Genomic DNA, 18,948 nt, shown 5'->3' on the forward strand with positions numbered 1-18,948 from the left:
TCGTTATGGGTGAGGCAGGGGGGGGGGGGGGGGCAGGGGCGAATACACCCTGAGGTTGCATCGCTCTCCTAGCTGGTGGGGGAGGGGGGGGTGAGGGGGGGTGTGGGTTTAAAAGCAGCACCCGTCTTGAGGTAGTCTTGCGTAGCCCAGGCGTATAGTGGGGGGGGGAGGCGTATAGTGGGGGGGGGGAGGCGTATAGTGGGGGGGGAGGCGTATAGTGGGGGGGGAGGGGTAGTAGCAGTGTAGCAAACGGCCGGACAACCTTTCAAAAGGCCTTGAGTGTTGTATAACCCTTAAGTGTTGTATAACCCTTGAGTGTTGTATAACCCTTGAGTGTTGTATAACCCTTAAGTGTTGTATAACCCTTGAGTGTTGTATAACCCTTGAGTGTTGTATAACCCTTAAGTGTTGTATAACCCTTGAGTGTTGTATAACCCTTAAGTGTTGTATAACCCTTGAGTGTTGTATAACCCTTGTGTGTTGTATAACCCTTAAGTGTTGTATAACCCTTGAGTGTTGTATAACCCTTGAGTGTTGTATAACCCTTGAGTGTTGTATAACCCTTGAGTGTTGTATAACCCTTGAGTGTTGTATAACCCTTAAGTGTTGTATAACCCTTGAGTGTTGTATAACCCTTGACTGTTGTATAACCCTTGAGTGTTGTATAACCCTTGAGTGTTGTATAACCCTTGAGTGTTGTATAACCCTTGAGTGTTGTATAACCCGAGTGTTGTATAACCCTTGAGTGTTGTATAACCCTTGAGAGTTGTATAACCCTTGAGTGTTGTATAACCCTTGAGTGATGTATTACCCTTGAGTGTTGAATAACCCTTGAGTATTGTATAACCCTTAAGTGTTGTATAACCCTTGAGTGTTGTATAACCCTTGAGTGATGTATTACCCTTGAGTGTTGTATAACCCTTGAGTGTTGTATAACCCTTGTGTGTTGTATAACCCTTAAGTGTTGTATAACCCTTGAGTGTTGTATAACCCTTGAGTGTTGTATAACCCTTGAGTGTTGTATAACCCTTGAGTGATGTATTACCCTTGAGTGTTGAATAACCCTTAAGAGTTGTATAACCCTTCAGTGCTGTATAACCCTTGAAAGTTGTATAACCCTTGAGTGTTGAATAACCCTTGAGTATTGTATAACCCTTGAAAGTTGTATAACCCTTGAGTGTTGTATAACCCTTAAGTGTTGAATAACCCTTGAGAGTTGTATAACCCTTGAGTGTTGTATAACCCTTGAGTGTTGTATAACCCTTAAGAGTTGTATAACCCTTCAGTGCTGTATAACCCTTGAAAGTTGTATAACCCTTGAGTGTTGTATAACCCTTGAGTATTGTATAACCCTTGAGTATTGTATAACCCTTGTATATTGTATAACAGGGCGCTCTTGCCTGTCGCAGTTGCTGGACCACTATGATATGGCATTAGATGCTACGGAAGACAAACAAAATGCTGATGTAATTTACACAGATTTCGCAAAAGCTTTTGATAAATGTGACCATGGCGTTATTGCACATAAAATGCGTTCAAAAGGAATTACCGGGAAAATAGGCAGATGGATCTACAATTTCCTGACTGACAGAACCCAATGTGTAATAGTCAACAAAATAAAATCCAGCCCATCAACCGTGAAGAGCTCAGTCCCCCAGGGTACTGTGCTTGCTCCAGTACTTTTTCTCATCCTCATATCGGACATAGACCAGAACACAACCTATAGCACTGTATCATCCTTTGCAGATGACACTAGGATTTTCATGAGAGTTGGCAACATAGAGGACACGGCAAACCTCCAATCAGATGTAGATCAGGTCTTTCTATGGGCTACAGAAAATAATATGGTATTCAACGAGGATAAGTTTCAGCTCATGCGCTACGGAAAAATTGAAAACATAAAAACAGGAACCACGTACAAAACGCAGGCAAATCATAACATAGAACGAAAAGGCAATGTAAAGGACCTGGGTGTACTCATGTCGGAAGACCTTACCTTTAAAGAACACAATAAAGTAGCCGTCACAACTGCAAGAAAAATGACAGGTTGGATAACAAGAACTTTTCACACTAGAGATGCTATACCGATGATGATACTTTTCAAAACGCTTGTGCTATCTAGAGTGGAGTACTGCTGCACAATGACAGCCCCTTTCAAAGCTGGAGAAATTGCTGACCTAGAGAGCGTGCAGAGATCCTTTACTGCTAGAATCCACTCAGTAAAACATCTAAATTACTGGGACCGACTAAAGAGCCTAAATCTGTACTCCCTTGAGCGCAGGCGGGAGAGATACATAATAATTTACACGTGGAAAATAATTGAGGGGCTGGTCCCAAACCTGCACACAGAAATAACACCACATGAGACCAGAAGACATGGCAGGATGTGCAGAATACCCCCGTTGAAAAGCAGAGGTGCAACAGGTACTCTGAGAGAGAACTCTATCAACATCAGAGGCCCGAGACTGTTCAACACGCTTCCACTACACATAAGGGACATAACTGGCAAACCCCTCACAGTGTTCAAGAGAGAACTGGATAAGCACCTCCAAAGGATACCTGATCAACCAGGCTGTGACTCATACGTCAGGCTGCGAGCAGCCGCGTCTAACAGCCTGGTTGATCAGTCCAGCAACCAGGAGGCCTGGTCGACGACCGGGCCGCGGGGACACTAAGCCCCGGAAGCACCTCAAGGTAGCCTCAAGGAGTGATGTATAACCCTTGAGTGATGTATAACCCTCGAGTGTTGTATAACCCTTGAGTGATGTATAACCCCTTGAGTGTTGTATAACCCTTCAGTGCTGTATAACCCTTGAAAGTTGTATAACCCGTGAGTATTGTATAACCCTTGAGTGTTGTATAACCCTTGAGTGTTGTATAACCCTTGAGTGTTGTATAACCCTTGAGTGTTGTATAACCCTTGACTGATGTATAACCCTTGAGTGATGTATAACCTCTTGAGTGTTTTTTAACCCTTCAGTGCTGTATAACCCTTGAAAGTTGTATAACCCTTGAGTGTTGTATAACCCTTTAGTGCTGTATAACCCTTGAGTGTTGTATAACCCTTGAGTGTTGTATAACCCTTAAGAGTTGTATAACCCTTAAGTGATGTATAACCATTGAGTGATGTAAAACCCCTTGAGTGTTGTATAACTCTTGAGTGATGTATAACCCTTGAGTGATGTATAACCCTTGAGAGTTATATAACCTTTGAGAGTTGTATAACCCCTGAGTGTCGTATAACCCTTGAGTGTTGTATAACCCTTGAGTGTTGTATAACCCTTGAGTGTTGTATAACCCTTGAGTATTGTATAACCCTTGAAAGTTGTATAACCCTTGAGTTTTGTATAACCCTTGAGTGTTGTATAACCCTTGAGTGTTGTATAACCCTTAAGAGTTGTATAACCCTTAAGAGTTGTATAACCCTTGAGTGTTGTATAACCCTTAAGAGTTGTATAACCCTTAAGAGTTGTATAACCCTTGAGTGTTGTATAACCCTTAAGAGTTGTATAACCCTTAAGAGTTGTATAACCCTTGAGTGTTGTATAACCCTTAAGAGTTGTATAACCCTTAAGAGTTGTATAACCCTTGAGTGTTGTATAACCCTTGAGTGTTGTATAACCCTTGAAAGTTGTATAACCCTTGAGTGTTGTATAACCCTTTAGTATTGTATAACCCTTGAGTGTTGTATAACCCTTAAGAGTTGTATAACCCTTGAGTGTTGTATAACCCTTAAGAGTTGTATAACCCTTGAGTATTGTATAACCCTTTAGTATTGTATAACCCTTGAGTATTGTATAACCCTTTAGTATTGTATAACCCTTGAGTGTTGTATAACCCTTGAGTGTTGTATAACCCTTGAGTGTTGTATAACCCTTAAGAGTTGTATAACCCTTGAGTATTGTATAACCCTTGAGTGTTGTATAACCCTTGAGTGTTGTATAACCCTTGAGTGTTGTATAACCCTTGAGTGTTGTATAACCCTTGAGAGTTGTATAACCCTTGAGTGTTGAATAACCCTTGAGTGATGTATAACCCCTTGAGTGATGTATAACCCTTGAGTGATGTATAACCCTCGAGTGTTGTATAACCCTTGAGTGATGTATAACCCCTTGAGTGTTGTATAACCCTTCAGTGCTGTATAACCCTTGAAAGTTGTATAACCCGTGAGTATTGTATAACCCTTGAGTGTTGTATAACCCTTGAGTGTTGTATAACCCTTGAGTGTTGTATAACCCTTGACTGATGTATAACCCTTGAGTGATGTATAACCCCTTGAGTGTGTTTTAACCCTTCAGTGCTGTATAACCCTTGAAAGTTGTATAACCCTTGAGTATTGTATAACCCTTGAGTGTTGTATAACCCTTGAGTGTTGTATAACCCTTTAGTGCTGTATAACCCTTGAGTGTTGTATAACCCTTGAGTGTTGTATAACCCTTGAGTGATGTATAACCATTGAGTGATGTAAAACCCCTTGAGTGTTGTATAACTCTTGAGTGATGTATAACCCTTGAGTGATGTATAACCCTTGAGTGATGTTTAACCCTCGAGTGTTGTATAACCCTTGAGTGTTGTATAACCCTTGAGAGTTGTATAACCCTTGAGTGTTGTATAACCCTTGAGTGTTGTATAACCCTTGAGTGTTGTATAACCCTTAAGTGTTGTATAACCCTTGTGTGTTGTATAACGCTTGAGTGTTGTATAACCCTTAAGTGTTGTATAACCCTTGTGTGTTGTATAACGCTTGAGTGTTGTATAACCCTTGAGTGTTGTATAACCCTTGAGTGTTGTATAACCCTTGAGTGTTGTATGACCCTTGAGTGTTGTATAACCCTTGAGTGTTGTATGACCCTTGAGTGTTGTATAACCCTTGAGTGTTGTATAACCCTTGAGTGTTGTATAACCCTTGTGTGTGTTGTATAACCCTTGAGTGTTGTATAACCCTTGAGAGTTGCATAACCCTTGAGTGTTGTATAACCCTTGAGTGTTGTATAACCCTTGAGTGTTGTATGACCCTTGAGTGTTGTATAACCCTTGGGTGTTGTATAACGTTTGGGTGTTGTATAACGCTTGAGTGTTGTATAACCCTTGTGTGTGTTGTATAACGCTTGAGTGTTGTATAACCCTTGTGTGTGTTGTATAACTCTTGAGTGTTGTATAACCCTTGAGTGTTGAATAACCCTTGAGTGTTGTATAACCTTAGAGAGTTGTGTAACCCTTAAGTGATGTATAACCCTTGAGTATTGTATAACCCTTGAGTGTTGTATAGCCCTTGAGTGTTGTTTGACCCTTGAGAGTTGTATAGCTCCCTAAGGGTGTTGTATAACCCTTGAGCGTTGTATAACTATACTCACAGCCCAGAAAGTAAAGGGGACTATGAAAAAGGGTAAAAGTACAGCACCTGGTGAAGATGGCGTCACCTACGACATACTCAATGCACTGTGTGAAGTGTCTGGGAATCCACTACTCCACCTGTTTCTCAAATCATTCCTAAGTGGAGTGTTGCCCACACAATGGAAACACGCAATAATTGTTCCCATGCCGTAGCCCAATGACTCTGGTAATTACAGACCTATCAGTCTCGTGTCATGCACTTGCAAGATGCTTGAAAGGATCATCCTAAGCCGACTGTTGCACAAAATAGGCAGGTTAGGGGAGGGGGTCAATGGATTTGTTAAAGGACAGAGCACAGCAAATTGTATAGTTAATTACCTGGCTAATGACACAACTAAGTACTCTGAATTTGTTGACATCAAAGGAGCCTTCGACAAAGCGCAGGGGATTGTGATCCTGGACGAGCTTGCATACATGGGTGTCAAGGGGAGACTCATGAAATGGGTTGAAGACTACCTCACAGGGAGGAAAGTCCAGGTCTGCTTCAATGGAGCAGTCTCAAGAACAATGAATATGGAACTCGGTACCCCCCAAGGAGCAGTCTTAAGCCCCACACTATTCAATGTACGCCATTGCAAATATTGACTTTCCGGAAGGAACACAACAAGTTGGATATGCAGATGATGTCCTAATACAAGCTCACACCTTGGGAAAAATTGAACAGTCCATTGAACTCCTCTTAAGGAAATGTATTGAGCTCGGTTTCACTCTCTCCACAAACAAGACAAAAGCATACTCTCATCACAAGCGGAGAGCAAATGATGAACAACAAATTAATGGTGTAACACTTGAATGGGTTGACCACTATCGGTAACTTGGCGTCACTGTCTAACAAGGGGAAGAAAGAGGAGCTCAATCAACTCATAGGAACATGCAAAAGTCGACTCAGGGCACTGAAAGCCATGACCTGGAATGGTCATGGAGCCTCTATTGCCGTTCCTAAAATGATGTACACAGCCTATGTGCGCTCTGTCATAGACTATGCCGCACCAGTTTTATGCACCTACTCCCAAAGCGATATGAAAATGCTCGAGACCATTCAGAATGAAGCTATGACAATCATTTTTGGAGTTCCAAGAACTACCAAAACGACTAATCTACGAGAGGAGTTGTCCTCCTCAGTGTTAAAAGCCGAATTAAGGAGCTGAATGTTAAGCTTACAATTAGGATAGCCAGAGATCCCCATTATAATCATATTGCTAAAAATAAACTGAGTTCTGTGCTACTTTCAGGGGGAAACAGGAGAAGCAAAAAATGGCATCACAGATCAGTCTGCTACCTCGAAGAACTTCACCTGCTTGAGCAAGCCCGTGAGCTCCTGCCTGTAGAGAGGTTACCTCCCTGGGAGGATGATTCATGCAAGATTATCATCAATGAAATGGCAACGAAAAAATCCAACATGATACCACAAGAAATGAGGCACAAGTATCTCGAGGAAATTTATAAAGAAGCCGGTGATGAACTAGATCAAATCTACACTGACGGGTCATCTAATCCTGTCAATGGCAGGGCTGGTGCAGCATACACGGTAATCAAGGATAATACCTTCCAACGCAGAAATGAAGAAAAAGCACGTACCCAAGACTCTACTACAAATTAGAGGTATTGTCAGGCAACATCACCGTGACAAGGTAACTAAGAAAAGGAGGATAGAAGCACAAACCAGTGAATCTGTACGATGGTACAACATGGTTGCAGCTGGCAATCCCAATCATTATGGCCGAAGAGGAGGACGACGAGGGAGAGAATCAGTAATTGCGAGAATCCGTCTTGGATACAAATATCCATGGAGATTCGGAATGGAAACAACAGTTGATCAGCGAAGTTGCAGAATCTGTAGTGAGAGTGACGGACACCACCTTGACCACTATCTACGTGAATGTGAACACCTGAGAGACATTAGAAATATGTGTAGAATAATAAACCCCACATTGTTTGAATTAGGAAAACACTATTTGTCAAATATTGATACTGTTCTTAAAAGATTCTCCCATTTTGAACCCGCAAGATAACGTAAGCTTTTAAGGGTTGATAGATGTTAGTCTTCTTGTTTGAGGAGCTGTTCACTTGAGACAATTAAGCAAGTCCCAGTTGTGTCTGGGTACAAGTGACAGGATGAACAACCCAGCGGGTTTTCTTCCTTTTGGGGAAGGTTGTACATGCTGCTATGGCCATCCTTTTTTTTAAAAAAGGATGGTGTATAGGGGTCCACTACCTCTCACAGGATGGGTATAAGGTCCACTACCACCCACTGGATGGGTATGGGGTCCACTACCACCCACAGGATGGGTATAAGGTCCACTACCACCCACTGGATGGGTATGGGGTTCACTACCACCCCAGGCTGGGTATGGGGTCCACTACCACCCACAGGATGAGTATGGGGTCCACTACCACTCACAGGATGAGTATGGGGTTCACTACCGTTCACAGGATGAATATGGGGTCCACTATTACCCACAGGATAGGTATGGGGTCCACTACCACTAACAGGATGGGTATGGGGTTCACTACAACTCACAGGATGGGTATGAGTTCCACTACCACCCACAGGATAGGCATGGGTTCCACTACCACCCACAGGATGGATATGGGGTCAACTACAACTCACAGGATGGGTATGGGGTCCACTAACACTCACAGGATGGGTATAGGGTCCAGTACCACCCGCAGGATGGGTATGGGGTCCACAACCACCCACAGGATGGGGGTATGGGGTTCTATGTGTGTACTATCTTGCCATGTGTTATTAACATATTTTGCGGTACCATGGAACCATGTGGTACTATGTGGTATTATGGTACTATGTGGTATTATGGTACTATGTGATACTATGGAACTATGTGGTACTACGGGACTATTTGGTACTATATGGTATTATGGTAGTAAATGATACTCTGGTGCTTAGATACTATGGTATTATGGTACTGTGGTGCTAAGGTGTAATTGGTACTAAGTTGCAAATGTACTAAGGTGCTAAGGCACTGTGGTACTAAGACACGATGGTACTAAAGTGTTATGGTACTATGATACTAAGATACAATGTTCCTGTGTTACCAGGGTGCTATTGTGCTCTGGTACTATGGTACTAAAGTACGATGGTCCCATGATGCTAATTTGTAGGGTACTATGGTACTAAGGTTTAATGGTCGTATGTTGCAAAGGTGGTTAGCGGTACAATGGTGTCATTATAGTAAGAGTTTATATATTACTAAGGCATTGTGTCTAGCGAATGAGGAGATCTCATCTCCAGGGATGCTGCCTTAGGCGTTCCTTCACTCCGTCCTACCCTAAAGGTGGGCCTCTCCGCCCTACCCTAAGGGTAGGCCTCTCCGCCCTACTCTAAGGATAGGCCTCTCTGGCCTATCCTACGGGTAGGCCTCTCCGCCCTACCCTAGAGTCAGGCCTAGGAGTGATATTTAGCCTTCGTCTATCTGATAATTGACCAAAAAAGATCAAATGGCGCCGAATTTACCCTTTTGGTCGTTAATTAGGATGATTAGCAGGTCTTTAATTAAGGTATTAATTAGGCCGTAAATTAGGCTATTAATTAGACTGGTAATTAGGTGTGGAGAGGATACGATGGGAGCCGCGTCAAAACCCAATTAAAAACATATACATATACGAGGCGGAACCAAAGAACTATAGATCAACCCCTGCAAGGACTATAGGTGGGTTCACCGTTGATGTATATATGTTGATGAATGGTTCATCAACCATCCCAGCTTCAGATATACAAAGAACTCACACTAACGTGCTACAGACATCAATGAGAACATCAATTGGAGCCCTTGGAAGTCTCGAGACTTCCTGTATATTCAGTGGAATCCCAGGTTGTATAACTAATGTCATGTCGTGGTACAGGGGGTATAAGGTGTGCGTGGCTGAGAACACCCTGGTCGCTGGTTCGAGTCTTCGCGGTACTCTAAGTGGTATTTTCATTGATATATATCACGTTAGTGTCTTGTGTACATACCATATAAATCCGTATACTAATCCTGTATGTCGGCATCATATATAAGCACCATATATACCCAGATTACTTATATATACCATACAAATCCGTGTCATTTATATTTACCATATTAAGGTCCTATCATCCTCAGGTGGCTACCAATATAATGGTGACATTATCCTAAGAGTTTATATTACTAAGGCATTTAGGGGCCTTAGGGGCATTTACGGGAATTTAGGGGCATTAAGGGGGCCCTGATAGCTGAGTGGACAGCGCTCGGGATTCGTAGTCCTGAGGTTACGGGTTCGATCCCCGGCGGAGGCGGAAACAAATGGGATGAGTTTCTTTCACCCTGAGGCACGGGTTCACCTAGCAGTAAATAGGTACCTGGGAGTTAGACAGCTGGTACGGGCTGCTTCCTGGGGGTGTGTAACAAAAAGAAGGCCTAGTCGAGGACCGGGCCGTGGGGACGCTAAGCCCTGAAATTATCTCAAGATAACCATGCATGTTTGCGTCATTTCTATGTACTATATATTGGCATATAAATTACACATACCCATATATCCGCATAATTTATGCATACCGTATATCATATATGAGAAAGTCCGGTAGAGCCGTGATCAGGGTTCGAACCTATGCAGTGGGTGTTCCCACGCACACGCTCTAGCGACTGGACCATGACATGGCATAAGGAGTGCAACCTGGAATTCTACTGAAAACACAAGGATTTCCTGAGGCGTCTGCTGAAGCTGGAACAGGACATTCACTCAATCCCGCTATGCACTCTGACTCTGTCATCTGGAGCGTGTGCCTGCCAACACCCATACATACATACACTGGTAGCCCCTGCTGGTAGCCCCTGCCGACCATGTAGTCCCCCGCCTGCTGGTAGCCCCTGCTGGTAGCCCCTGCTGACTATGTAGTCCCCCATCACCTGCTGGTAGCCCCTGCTGACCATGTAGTCCCCCGCCTGCTGGTAGCCCCTGCTGGTAGCCCCTGCTGACCATGTAGTCCTCCATCACCTGCTGGTAGCCCCTGCTGACCATGTAGTCCCCCGCCTGCTGGTAGCCCCTGCTGACCATGTAGTCCCCACCACCTGCTGGTAGCCCCTGCTGACCATGTAGTCCCCCACCACCTGCTGGTAGCCTCTGCTGACCATGTAGTCCCCCCCACCACCTGCTGGTAGCCCCTGCTGGTACCCCCTGCTGACCATGTAGTCCCCCACCTGCTGGTAGCCCCTGCTGGTAGCCCCTGCTGACCATGTAGTCCCCACCTGCTGGTAGCCCCTGCTGACCATGTAGTCCCCCACCTGCTGGTAGCCCCTGCTGGTAGCCCCTGCTGACCATGTAGTCCCCCACCTGCTGGTAGCCCCTGCTGACCATGTAGTCCCCCACCACCTGCTGGTAGCCCCTGCTGGTAGCCCCTGCTGACCATGTAGTCCCCCACCTGCTGGTAGCCCCTGCTGACCATGTAGTCCCCCACCACCTGCTGGTAGCCCCTGCTGGTAGCCCCTGCTGACCATGTAGTCCCCCACCTGCTGGTAGCCCCTGCTGACCATGTAGTCCCCCACCACCTGCTGGTAGCCCCTGCTGGTAGCCCCTGCTGACCATGTAGTCCCCCACCTGCTGGTAGCCCCTGCTGACCATGTAGTCCCCCACCACCTGCTGGTAGCCCCTGCTGGTAGCCCCTGCTGACCATGTAGTCCCCCACCTGCTGGTAGCCCCTGCTGACCATGTAGTCCCCCACCACCTGCTGGTAGCCCCTGCTGACCATTTAGTCCCCCACCACCTGATGGTAGCCCCTGCTGACCATGTAGTCCCCCACCTGCTGGTAGCCCCTGATGGTAGCCCCTGCTGACCATGTAGTCCCCCACCTGCTGGTAGCCCCTGCTGGTAGCCCCTGCTGGTAGCCCCTGCTGACCATGTAGTCCCCCACCTGCTGGTAGCCCCCACCCCGACTTCGATAGAACAAGTGACCTTGGGAGAACCTTTGACCAGGTTAGAACTAAATATCCCACCCAGAGGGTCAGAATTCATCATTTACTCAACCAATTACGAAACCTCTTCATCATTCCTCAATCACAGAGGCTCTGGAGACTTCACAACCCAAGGTTATTGTTATAAACAACTTCGTAATGCTTCGGGGCTCATAAACTGTTATTAAATGTAAAAAAAGTATTAGTGATTCGGGATGTACAGGTTTCGTAGATCTGTGTTGATGTTACCAAGATCACTATATCCTGCTACCTTCCCTTTCTATCTATCTATGGATCTTAATCTTTCTTCATCCCTCCTTATTACGTCCCCCACCACGCATCCCTCTTTCCTTTCCATCGTCCCCCTATCCTTCCTATCCTCTTCCTTCTCCTCTTCCTCATTTTCTCTCATTCTTCCTTGTTGCACCTGTTGCAATGTTTCTCACTCCTTCCTGTTCTCAAACTTAGTGCTCTGCAATATTGAACCTTCATGGGAATGATGAGCATAGGTCATTTAAGGTTGGGTTAGGATAGATTAGGTTAGGATAGGATAGGTTAGGATAGGTTAGGTTGGGTTGGGTTTGTTTAAAAGTAAGGATGACGTTGAGGTGTACATAGATATCTCAGGACCATTATGGAGCCACTATGGAGTGCGGTCTAAAAGCTATGTTAAAAAATCCACTTTTGTCATTTCTACTCCTTTAAACTCAAACTCAGCCCAACCCAACCCAACGCATCCCAACCCAACACAGTCTAACCCGTCCCAACCCAAGCTAACACATATCATCCCAATCCCTCTATTATCCTCCTATCCCTTCCAATCGCGGTATTGTCGTAATGGGTTTCAACTGGATACACTAAGGTGTACACCTCACCTTGCCTAGTGGAGATATCAAAGGAATCTGAGGTTTCGTTGCGTATTCTTCAGAGCGTTGTAATCATGTTTCTGTTGAATAACTCGAAGTAAAAGTGGAGTGTCCTCCGGCATGAAATCCTAGTCTCTGGTGTCCTACGTCCTATCCTGGTCTCTGATGTCCACTGCAATGTTATCCTGGTCTCTAGTGTCCACCGCCATGTTATCCTGGTTTCTGGTGTCGACAGCCATGTTATCCTGGTCTTTGGTGGATATCTTACTGCTGCTCTACAACTGGGGGGTGGGAAGACAAAGGTTCCTCTAGTGTTCCTTATTCCATTTTCCACCCCCAGTGGATTATCCAACATGGCCCCATACCATCCTCCCCAGACTGTCCACCCTCAGTGGATTATCCAACATGGCCCCATACCATCCTCCCCAGACTGTCCACCCCCAGTGGATTATCCAACATGGCCCCATACCATCCTCCCCAGACTGTCCACCCCCAGTGGATTATCCAACATGGCCCCATACCATCCTCCCCAGACTGTCCACCCCCAGTGGATTATCCAACATGACCCCATACCATCCTCCCCAGACTGTCCACCCCCAGTGGATTATCCAACATGACCCCATACCATCCTCCCCAGACTGTCCACCCCCAGTGGATTATCCAACATGACCCCATACCATCCTCCCCAGACTGTCCACCCCCAGTGGATTATCCAACATGGCCCCATACCATCCTCCCCAGACTGTCCACCCCCAGTGGATTATCCAACATGACCCCATACCATCCTCCCCAGACTGTCCACCCCCAGTGGATTATCCAACATGACCCCATACCATCCTCCCCAGACTGTCCACCCCCAGTGGATTATCCAACATGGCCCCATACCATCCTCCCCAGACTGTCCACCCCCAGTGGATTATCCAACATGGCCCCATACCATCCTCCCCAGACTGTCCACCCCCAGTGGATTATCCAACATGGCCCCATACCATCCTCCCCAGACTGTCCTCCCCCAGTGGATTATCCAACATGGCCCCATACCATCCTCCCCAGACTGTCCACCCCCAGTGGATTATCCAACATGGCCCCATACCATCCTCCCCAGACTGTCCACCCCCAGTGGATTATCCAAAATGACCCCATACCATCCTCCCCAGACTGTCCACCCCCAGTGGATTATCCAACATGGCCCCATACCATCCTCCCCAGACTGTCCACCCCCAGTGGATTATCCAACATGGCCCCATACCATCCTCCCCAGACTGTCCACCCCCAGTGGATTATCGAACATGGCCCCATACCATCCTCCCCAGACTGTCCACCCCCAGTGGATTATCCAACATGGCCCCATACCATCCTCCCCAGACTGTCCTCCCCCAGTGGATTATCCAACATGGCCCCATACCATCCTCCCCAGACTGTCCACCCCCAGTGGATTATCCAACATGACCCCATACCATCCTCCCCAGACTGTCCACCCCCAGTGGATTATCCAACATGGCCCCATACCATCCTCCCCAGACTGTCCACCCCCAGTGGATTATCCAACATGGCCCCATGCCATCCTCCCCAGACTGTCCACCCCCAGTGGATTATCCAACATGACCCCATACCATCCTCCCCAGACTGTCCACCCCCAGTGGATTATCCAACATGGCCCCATACCATCCTCCCCAGACTGTCCACCCCCAGTGGATTATCCAACATGGCCCCATACCATCCTCCCCAGACTGTCCACCCCCAGTGGATTATCCAACATGGCCCCATACCATCCTCCCCAGACTGTCCACCCCCAGTGGATTATCCAACATGGCCCCATACCATCCTCCCCAGACTGTCCACCCCCAGTGGATTATCCAACATGGCCCCATACCATCCTCCCCAGACTGTCCACCCCCAGTGGATTATCCAACATGACCCCATACCATCCTCCCCAGACTGTCCACCCCCAGTGGATTATCCAACATGACCCCATACCATCCTCCCCAGACTGTCCACCCCCAGTGGATTATCCAACATGGCCCCATACCATCCTCCCCAGACTGTCCACCCCCAGTGGATTATCCAACATGACCCCATACCATCCTCCCCAGACTGTCCACCCCCAGTGGATTATCCAACATGGCCCCATACCATCCTCCCCAGACTGTCCACCCCCAGTGGATTATCCAACATGGCCCCATACCATCCTCCCCAGACTGTCCACCCCCAGTGGATTATCCAACATGACCCCATACCATCCTCCCCAGACTGTCCACCCCCAGTGGATTATCCAACATGACCCCATACCATCCTCCCCAGACTGTCCACCCCCAGTGGATTATCCAACATGACCCCATACCATCCTCCCCAGACTGTCCACCCCCAGTGGATTATCCAACATGACCCCATACCATCCTCCCCAGACTGTCCACCCCCAGTGGATTATCCAACATGGCCCCATACCATCCTCCCCAGACTGTCCACCCCCAGTGGATTATCCAACATGACCCCATACCATCCTCCCCAGACTGTCCACCCCCAGTGGATTATCCAACATGGCCCCATACCATCCTCCCCAGACTGTCCACCCCCAGTGGATTATCCAACATGACCCCATACCATCCTCCCCAGACTGTCCTCCCCCAGTGGATTATCCAACATGACCCCATACCATCCTCCCCAGACTGTCCACCCCCAGTGGATTATCCAACATGACCCCATACCATCCTCCCCAGACTGTCCACCCCCAGTGGATTATCCAACATGACCCCATACCATCCTCCCCAGACTGTCCACCCCCAGTGGATTATCCAACATGACCCCATACCATCCTCCCCAGACTGTCCACCCCCAGTGGATTATCCAACATGACCCCATACCATCCTCCCCAGACTGTCCACCCCCAGTGGATTATCCAACATGACCCCATACCATCCTCCCCAGACTGTCCACCCCCAGTGGATTATCCAACATGGCCCCATACCATCCTCCCCAGACTGTCCTCCCCCAGTGGATTATCCAACATGACCCCATACCATCCTCCCCAGACTGTCCACCCCCAGTGGATTATCCAACATGGCCCCATACCATCCTCCCCAGACTGTCCACCCCCAGTGGATTATCCAACATGGCCCCATACCATCCTCCCCAGACTGTCCACCCCCAGTGGAGTACCCAACATGACCCCATACCATCCTCCCCAGACTGTTAAACTATTTATCATCACCAGTCCAATTAAGTTCCAGCATGACTAAAATATATAAAAAACTGGATTTTGCTTTACATATGGATAAGTACAAACAGAACAGCTGAATGAAAATCATCAGCATTTTGACATGCTAATTTATACAAAAAGGGTTATGACAAGTGCACAAGCTTGCTGCAGCTAATGAAATTTTTTATGTTTTTGTGTAACCAAACCATGGAACCGTCTCAATCTGTAATGATTTCATTTTTTTTTTAATTTTGCCCCGAGGGGTGAGTTAATTGGGCAGCGTCACTCATCCTGTGAGTGGACACACCGCCATAGCAGCATGTACAACACTCCCCAATAAGAAAACCCGCTGGGTTGTTCATCCTGTCACTTGTACCCAGACACAGCTGGGACTTGCTTAACTGTCTCAAGTGAATAGCTCCTCAAACTAGAAGATTAACATCTGTCAACCCTTAAAATCTTACGTTATCTTGCGGGTGCAAAATGGGGAATCTTTTAAGAACAGTATCAATATTTGACAAATAGTATTTTCCTAACTCAAACAATGGGGGGTTTATTATTCTACACATATTTCTAATGTCCCTCAGGTGTTCACATTCTCTCAGATACTGGTCAAGGCGGTGTCCGTCACTCTCACCACAGATTCTGCAACTCCGCTGATCAACTGTTTTTCTCCATTCCGAATCTCCATGGGTATTTGTATCCAAGTCGGATTCTCGCTATTACTGATTCTCTCCCTCGTCCACCTCCTCTTCGGCCATAATGATTGGGATTGCCAGCTGCAACCATGTTGTACCATCGTACAGATTCACTAGTTTGTGCTTCTATCCTCCTTTCCTCAGTAACCTTGTCACGGTGATGTTGCCTGACAATATCTCTAATTTGTAGTAGAGTCTTGGGTATGAAGTCTCCTTTATGGTCTCCTTCAGCAGCCAGCACATCTGCTCGTTCATTCCCACATATTCCAACATGGGAGGGGATCCACAGAAACTTGACGACTCTTCCCTGGTTGGTTTGTACCCTCACAGCTCTCTTAATTTCAACAACTATCGCAAGATTTTCTGCCCGATTTTTACTTAGACTTTGCAGTGCTGCTTTAGTGTTTCTTTCAAGGAATCTTAACGCCATAACAATGGCAGTTAGCTCTGCTTGCGTTGAAGAGGCATAGTTCTCAATACGCGCTTTTTCTTCATTTCTGCGTTGAAAAGCATTATGTAATGATTATAGTGATAAATCAAATCTAACAACATAATTTTATTAAATTGTTTAGGCTCGAGTCCCATCGGTATATATGAAGATGAATTTCAGTTTGTGTGTCTGTCCAAGGTTTGAGGGCAGGCGCTTGAGGCCAGCCTCACTAAACTTTGCAGGGGAAGTGGTCTCGGGTATGGTTCGAACATAGGCTCATTGGCTTAAGTTAAATTCTGTAGTAAATATTTGTATTTCTTAAATTATTTAACCAAAGCCAATTCCAACCAGTAATACTGTCACAGCTGTCTTCCCCTCAGAATGCTGTCAATGTCCCTTACTTGCGTATTGGAAAACATTGTGAGAACTGGTATGCGTCAGTACAGATACCAGGATTTATTATAGACAAAAATAATATAGTTATATATAGTATGTATAAATGACGAAGATCTCTATGTCTTAAAATGATGGTCTTATGGTCTATAAATGATGTAGATATACATGGTATGTATATGGACTTAGATTCATATGGTATGTATAAATGACATACATATATTCGATGTTTATAAATGACATAGATATATATGTTATGAAAAAATAATGTAGATATATATGGTATTGTAACACCAGAGATATTTAGTTTAGAAATATTTTATTTTACATACAACATGAGTCAGCCAGACAGGATATTTGAGGTGCCAGACTATCAGCCTTTAGTAATTAAGAAGTCACACATATAGCAGTGTGAATGACTACAAGTTGACCAGGGGTCAGGGCGTGTGAAATGACCTTGCTTCTGCTGAGCTGATAATTACAGACAGGTAGCCGGGTGTGTTATCTTCTCCCTCAAACAAACCGCTGTCTACGGCATGGTAGGTAGATGGCCTGAGGCTATCTACTTAGTAGGCGGGGTTTAGCTCTCAGGTTCCCCATAAATACCCAGGGAACTCTACATTCGAGAGCTCCAGTCTCCAGACTGGCCTCCCTAGGCCAGAAGGCTTGTCAACTGTAACCCCCTCCCCCCCCCCCCCTTTCTATCTAAGGCCCAGAGACTTGGAGAGTTGAACTTTAAGGTGATGAATCTGATGTATATCCAACGTAAAGTGTGTGAATTTCAGGGGCAGTCAGTCGTAGTGTACTCAATGTCTTGTGTGGTGACTCACATGGTATATTAATCTTGACGTAGGGAATATTAAGTTTAATTGCTTCAATTGTGATACTTATCATGTTAAATATATAATTGATTACTTTATTCATATAAATTGTCTTTAATTTTGTTCCATAGATGTTTGTCAGTTGAGGCTAGAGTAGACAGTAGAGTAGAATAGACAGCCCACTGAGAGTACTGGTTTTAAGATTTTAAATTACGAGAACATGCTGACAGTTGATACATGCTAACATCTTTGATAATTGTATGGTACAGACAAGCTCCATTCCTTGTCTTGTATGTACTGAATTGAGTGGATAGTGGCTGTTACTTTTACTTCTACTTTCTACCTTTTCTACTACTCTACTATACTATTTTCTACTACTCTACTATTTTCTACTTCCCCCAGTGATCTCAATCTCTTCCTCCCTCTAACTTTCCCTTTTCCCCTGACCATAATCCTCCCACTCCCCCTTCCACCTCGCTAACTCCCTCGCCCCATGCCTTCATCCCACTTAATAACCTCTTCATTTCTTTTCATTTTTATTTTCCGTTCGTGGCAGTGAATAGCATTAGGGTTGTCTAGAGTTACGGGTAACTGACCAGGTACAATACCTTGTGTTGTAGCACCTCGGTGATGAGACCCTGAGGTTACAGGTGTTGAACTAGAGAGGTTGCTGCAGGAACTTTGAGGAAACTCTAGAATTTAGTTAACTAAGAGCGGGCTAATGGATTAAAGAGAGATCCCATTACAGTATGTGTAAATGACATATAAGGTATATACACAGAGAGTAATCGCACTAACTTGACAGCATCAATGAGAATATTTGTACAGGCGCCGTGACGAGGGCTCGAACCTATGGGGTGGGAGAGAGAGAGCCGGTCGGCCGAGCGGACAGCACGCGGGACTTGTGATCCTGTGGTCCTGGGCTCGATTCCAGGCTCCGGCGAGAAACAATGGGCAGAGTTTCTTTCACCCTATGCCCCTGTTACCTTGCAGTAAGTTAGGTACCTGGGTGTTAGTCAGCTGTCACGGGCTGCTTCCTGGGGGTGGAGGCCTGGTCGAGGACCGGGCCGCGGAGACACTAAAAGCCCCGAAATCATCTCAAGATAACCTCAAGGGGCATCATACTAAACAAGTCTCACAAAGGACGTAAACAGAGCTCGGGAGGGATAACTGAAGGATAACCGGACGTTGCCAGTATGGCGGCATCATCATCGTCATCG

General features: G+C 46.0%; 2 protein-coding genes across 2 annotated transcripts in view; one reads left to right on the forward strand and one right to left on the reverse strand.

The window, feature by feature from the left end:
* Positions 1-265: 265 nt before the first annotated feature.
* On the reverse strand, positions 266-12,429 carry LOC138372877 (collagen alpha-2(IV) chain-like). The gene is made up of 4 exons (XM_069338549.1): positions 12,338-12,429; positions 3,209-4,038; positions 740-1,420; positions 266-639 (listed from the first exon to the last, which is right to left on the reverse strand). The coding sequence occupies exons 1-4, from the start codon at positions 12,427-12,429 to the stop codon at positions 266-268; spliced, it is 1,977 nt and encodes a 658-aa protein (XP_069194650.1).
* Positions 12,430-17,041: 4,612 nt separating this feature from the next.
* LOC138372878 (antifreeze protein Maxi-like) overlaps positions 17,042-18,948 on the forward strand; it is a 5,595-nt gene continuing 3,688 nt past the window's right edge. Inside the window, exon 1 of the mRNA XM_069338550.1 lies at positions 17,042-17,105. Coding sequence (XP_069194651.1) covers positions 17,042-17,105 — 64 coding nt within the window. The remainder of the gene's footprint in view (positions 17,106-18,948) is intronic.

This window comes from Procambarus clarkii, chromosome 40, assembly GCF_040958095.1.
Source record: "Procambarus clarkii isolate CNS0578487 chromosome 40, FALCON_Pclarkii_2.0, whole genome shotgun sequence".
NCBI lineage: Eukaryota > Metazoa > Arthropoda > Malacostraca > Decapoda > Cambaridae > Procambarus > Procambarus clarkii.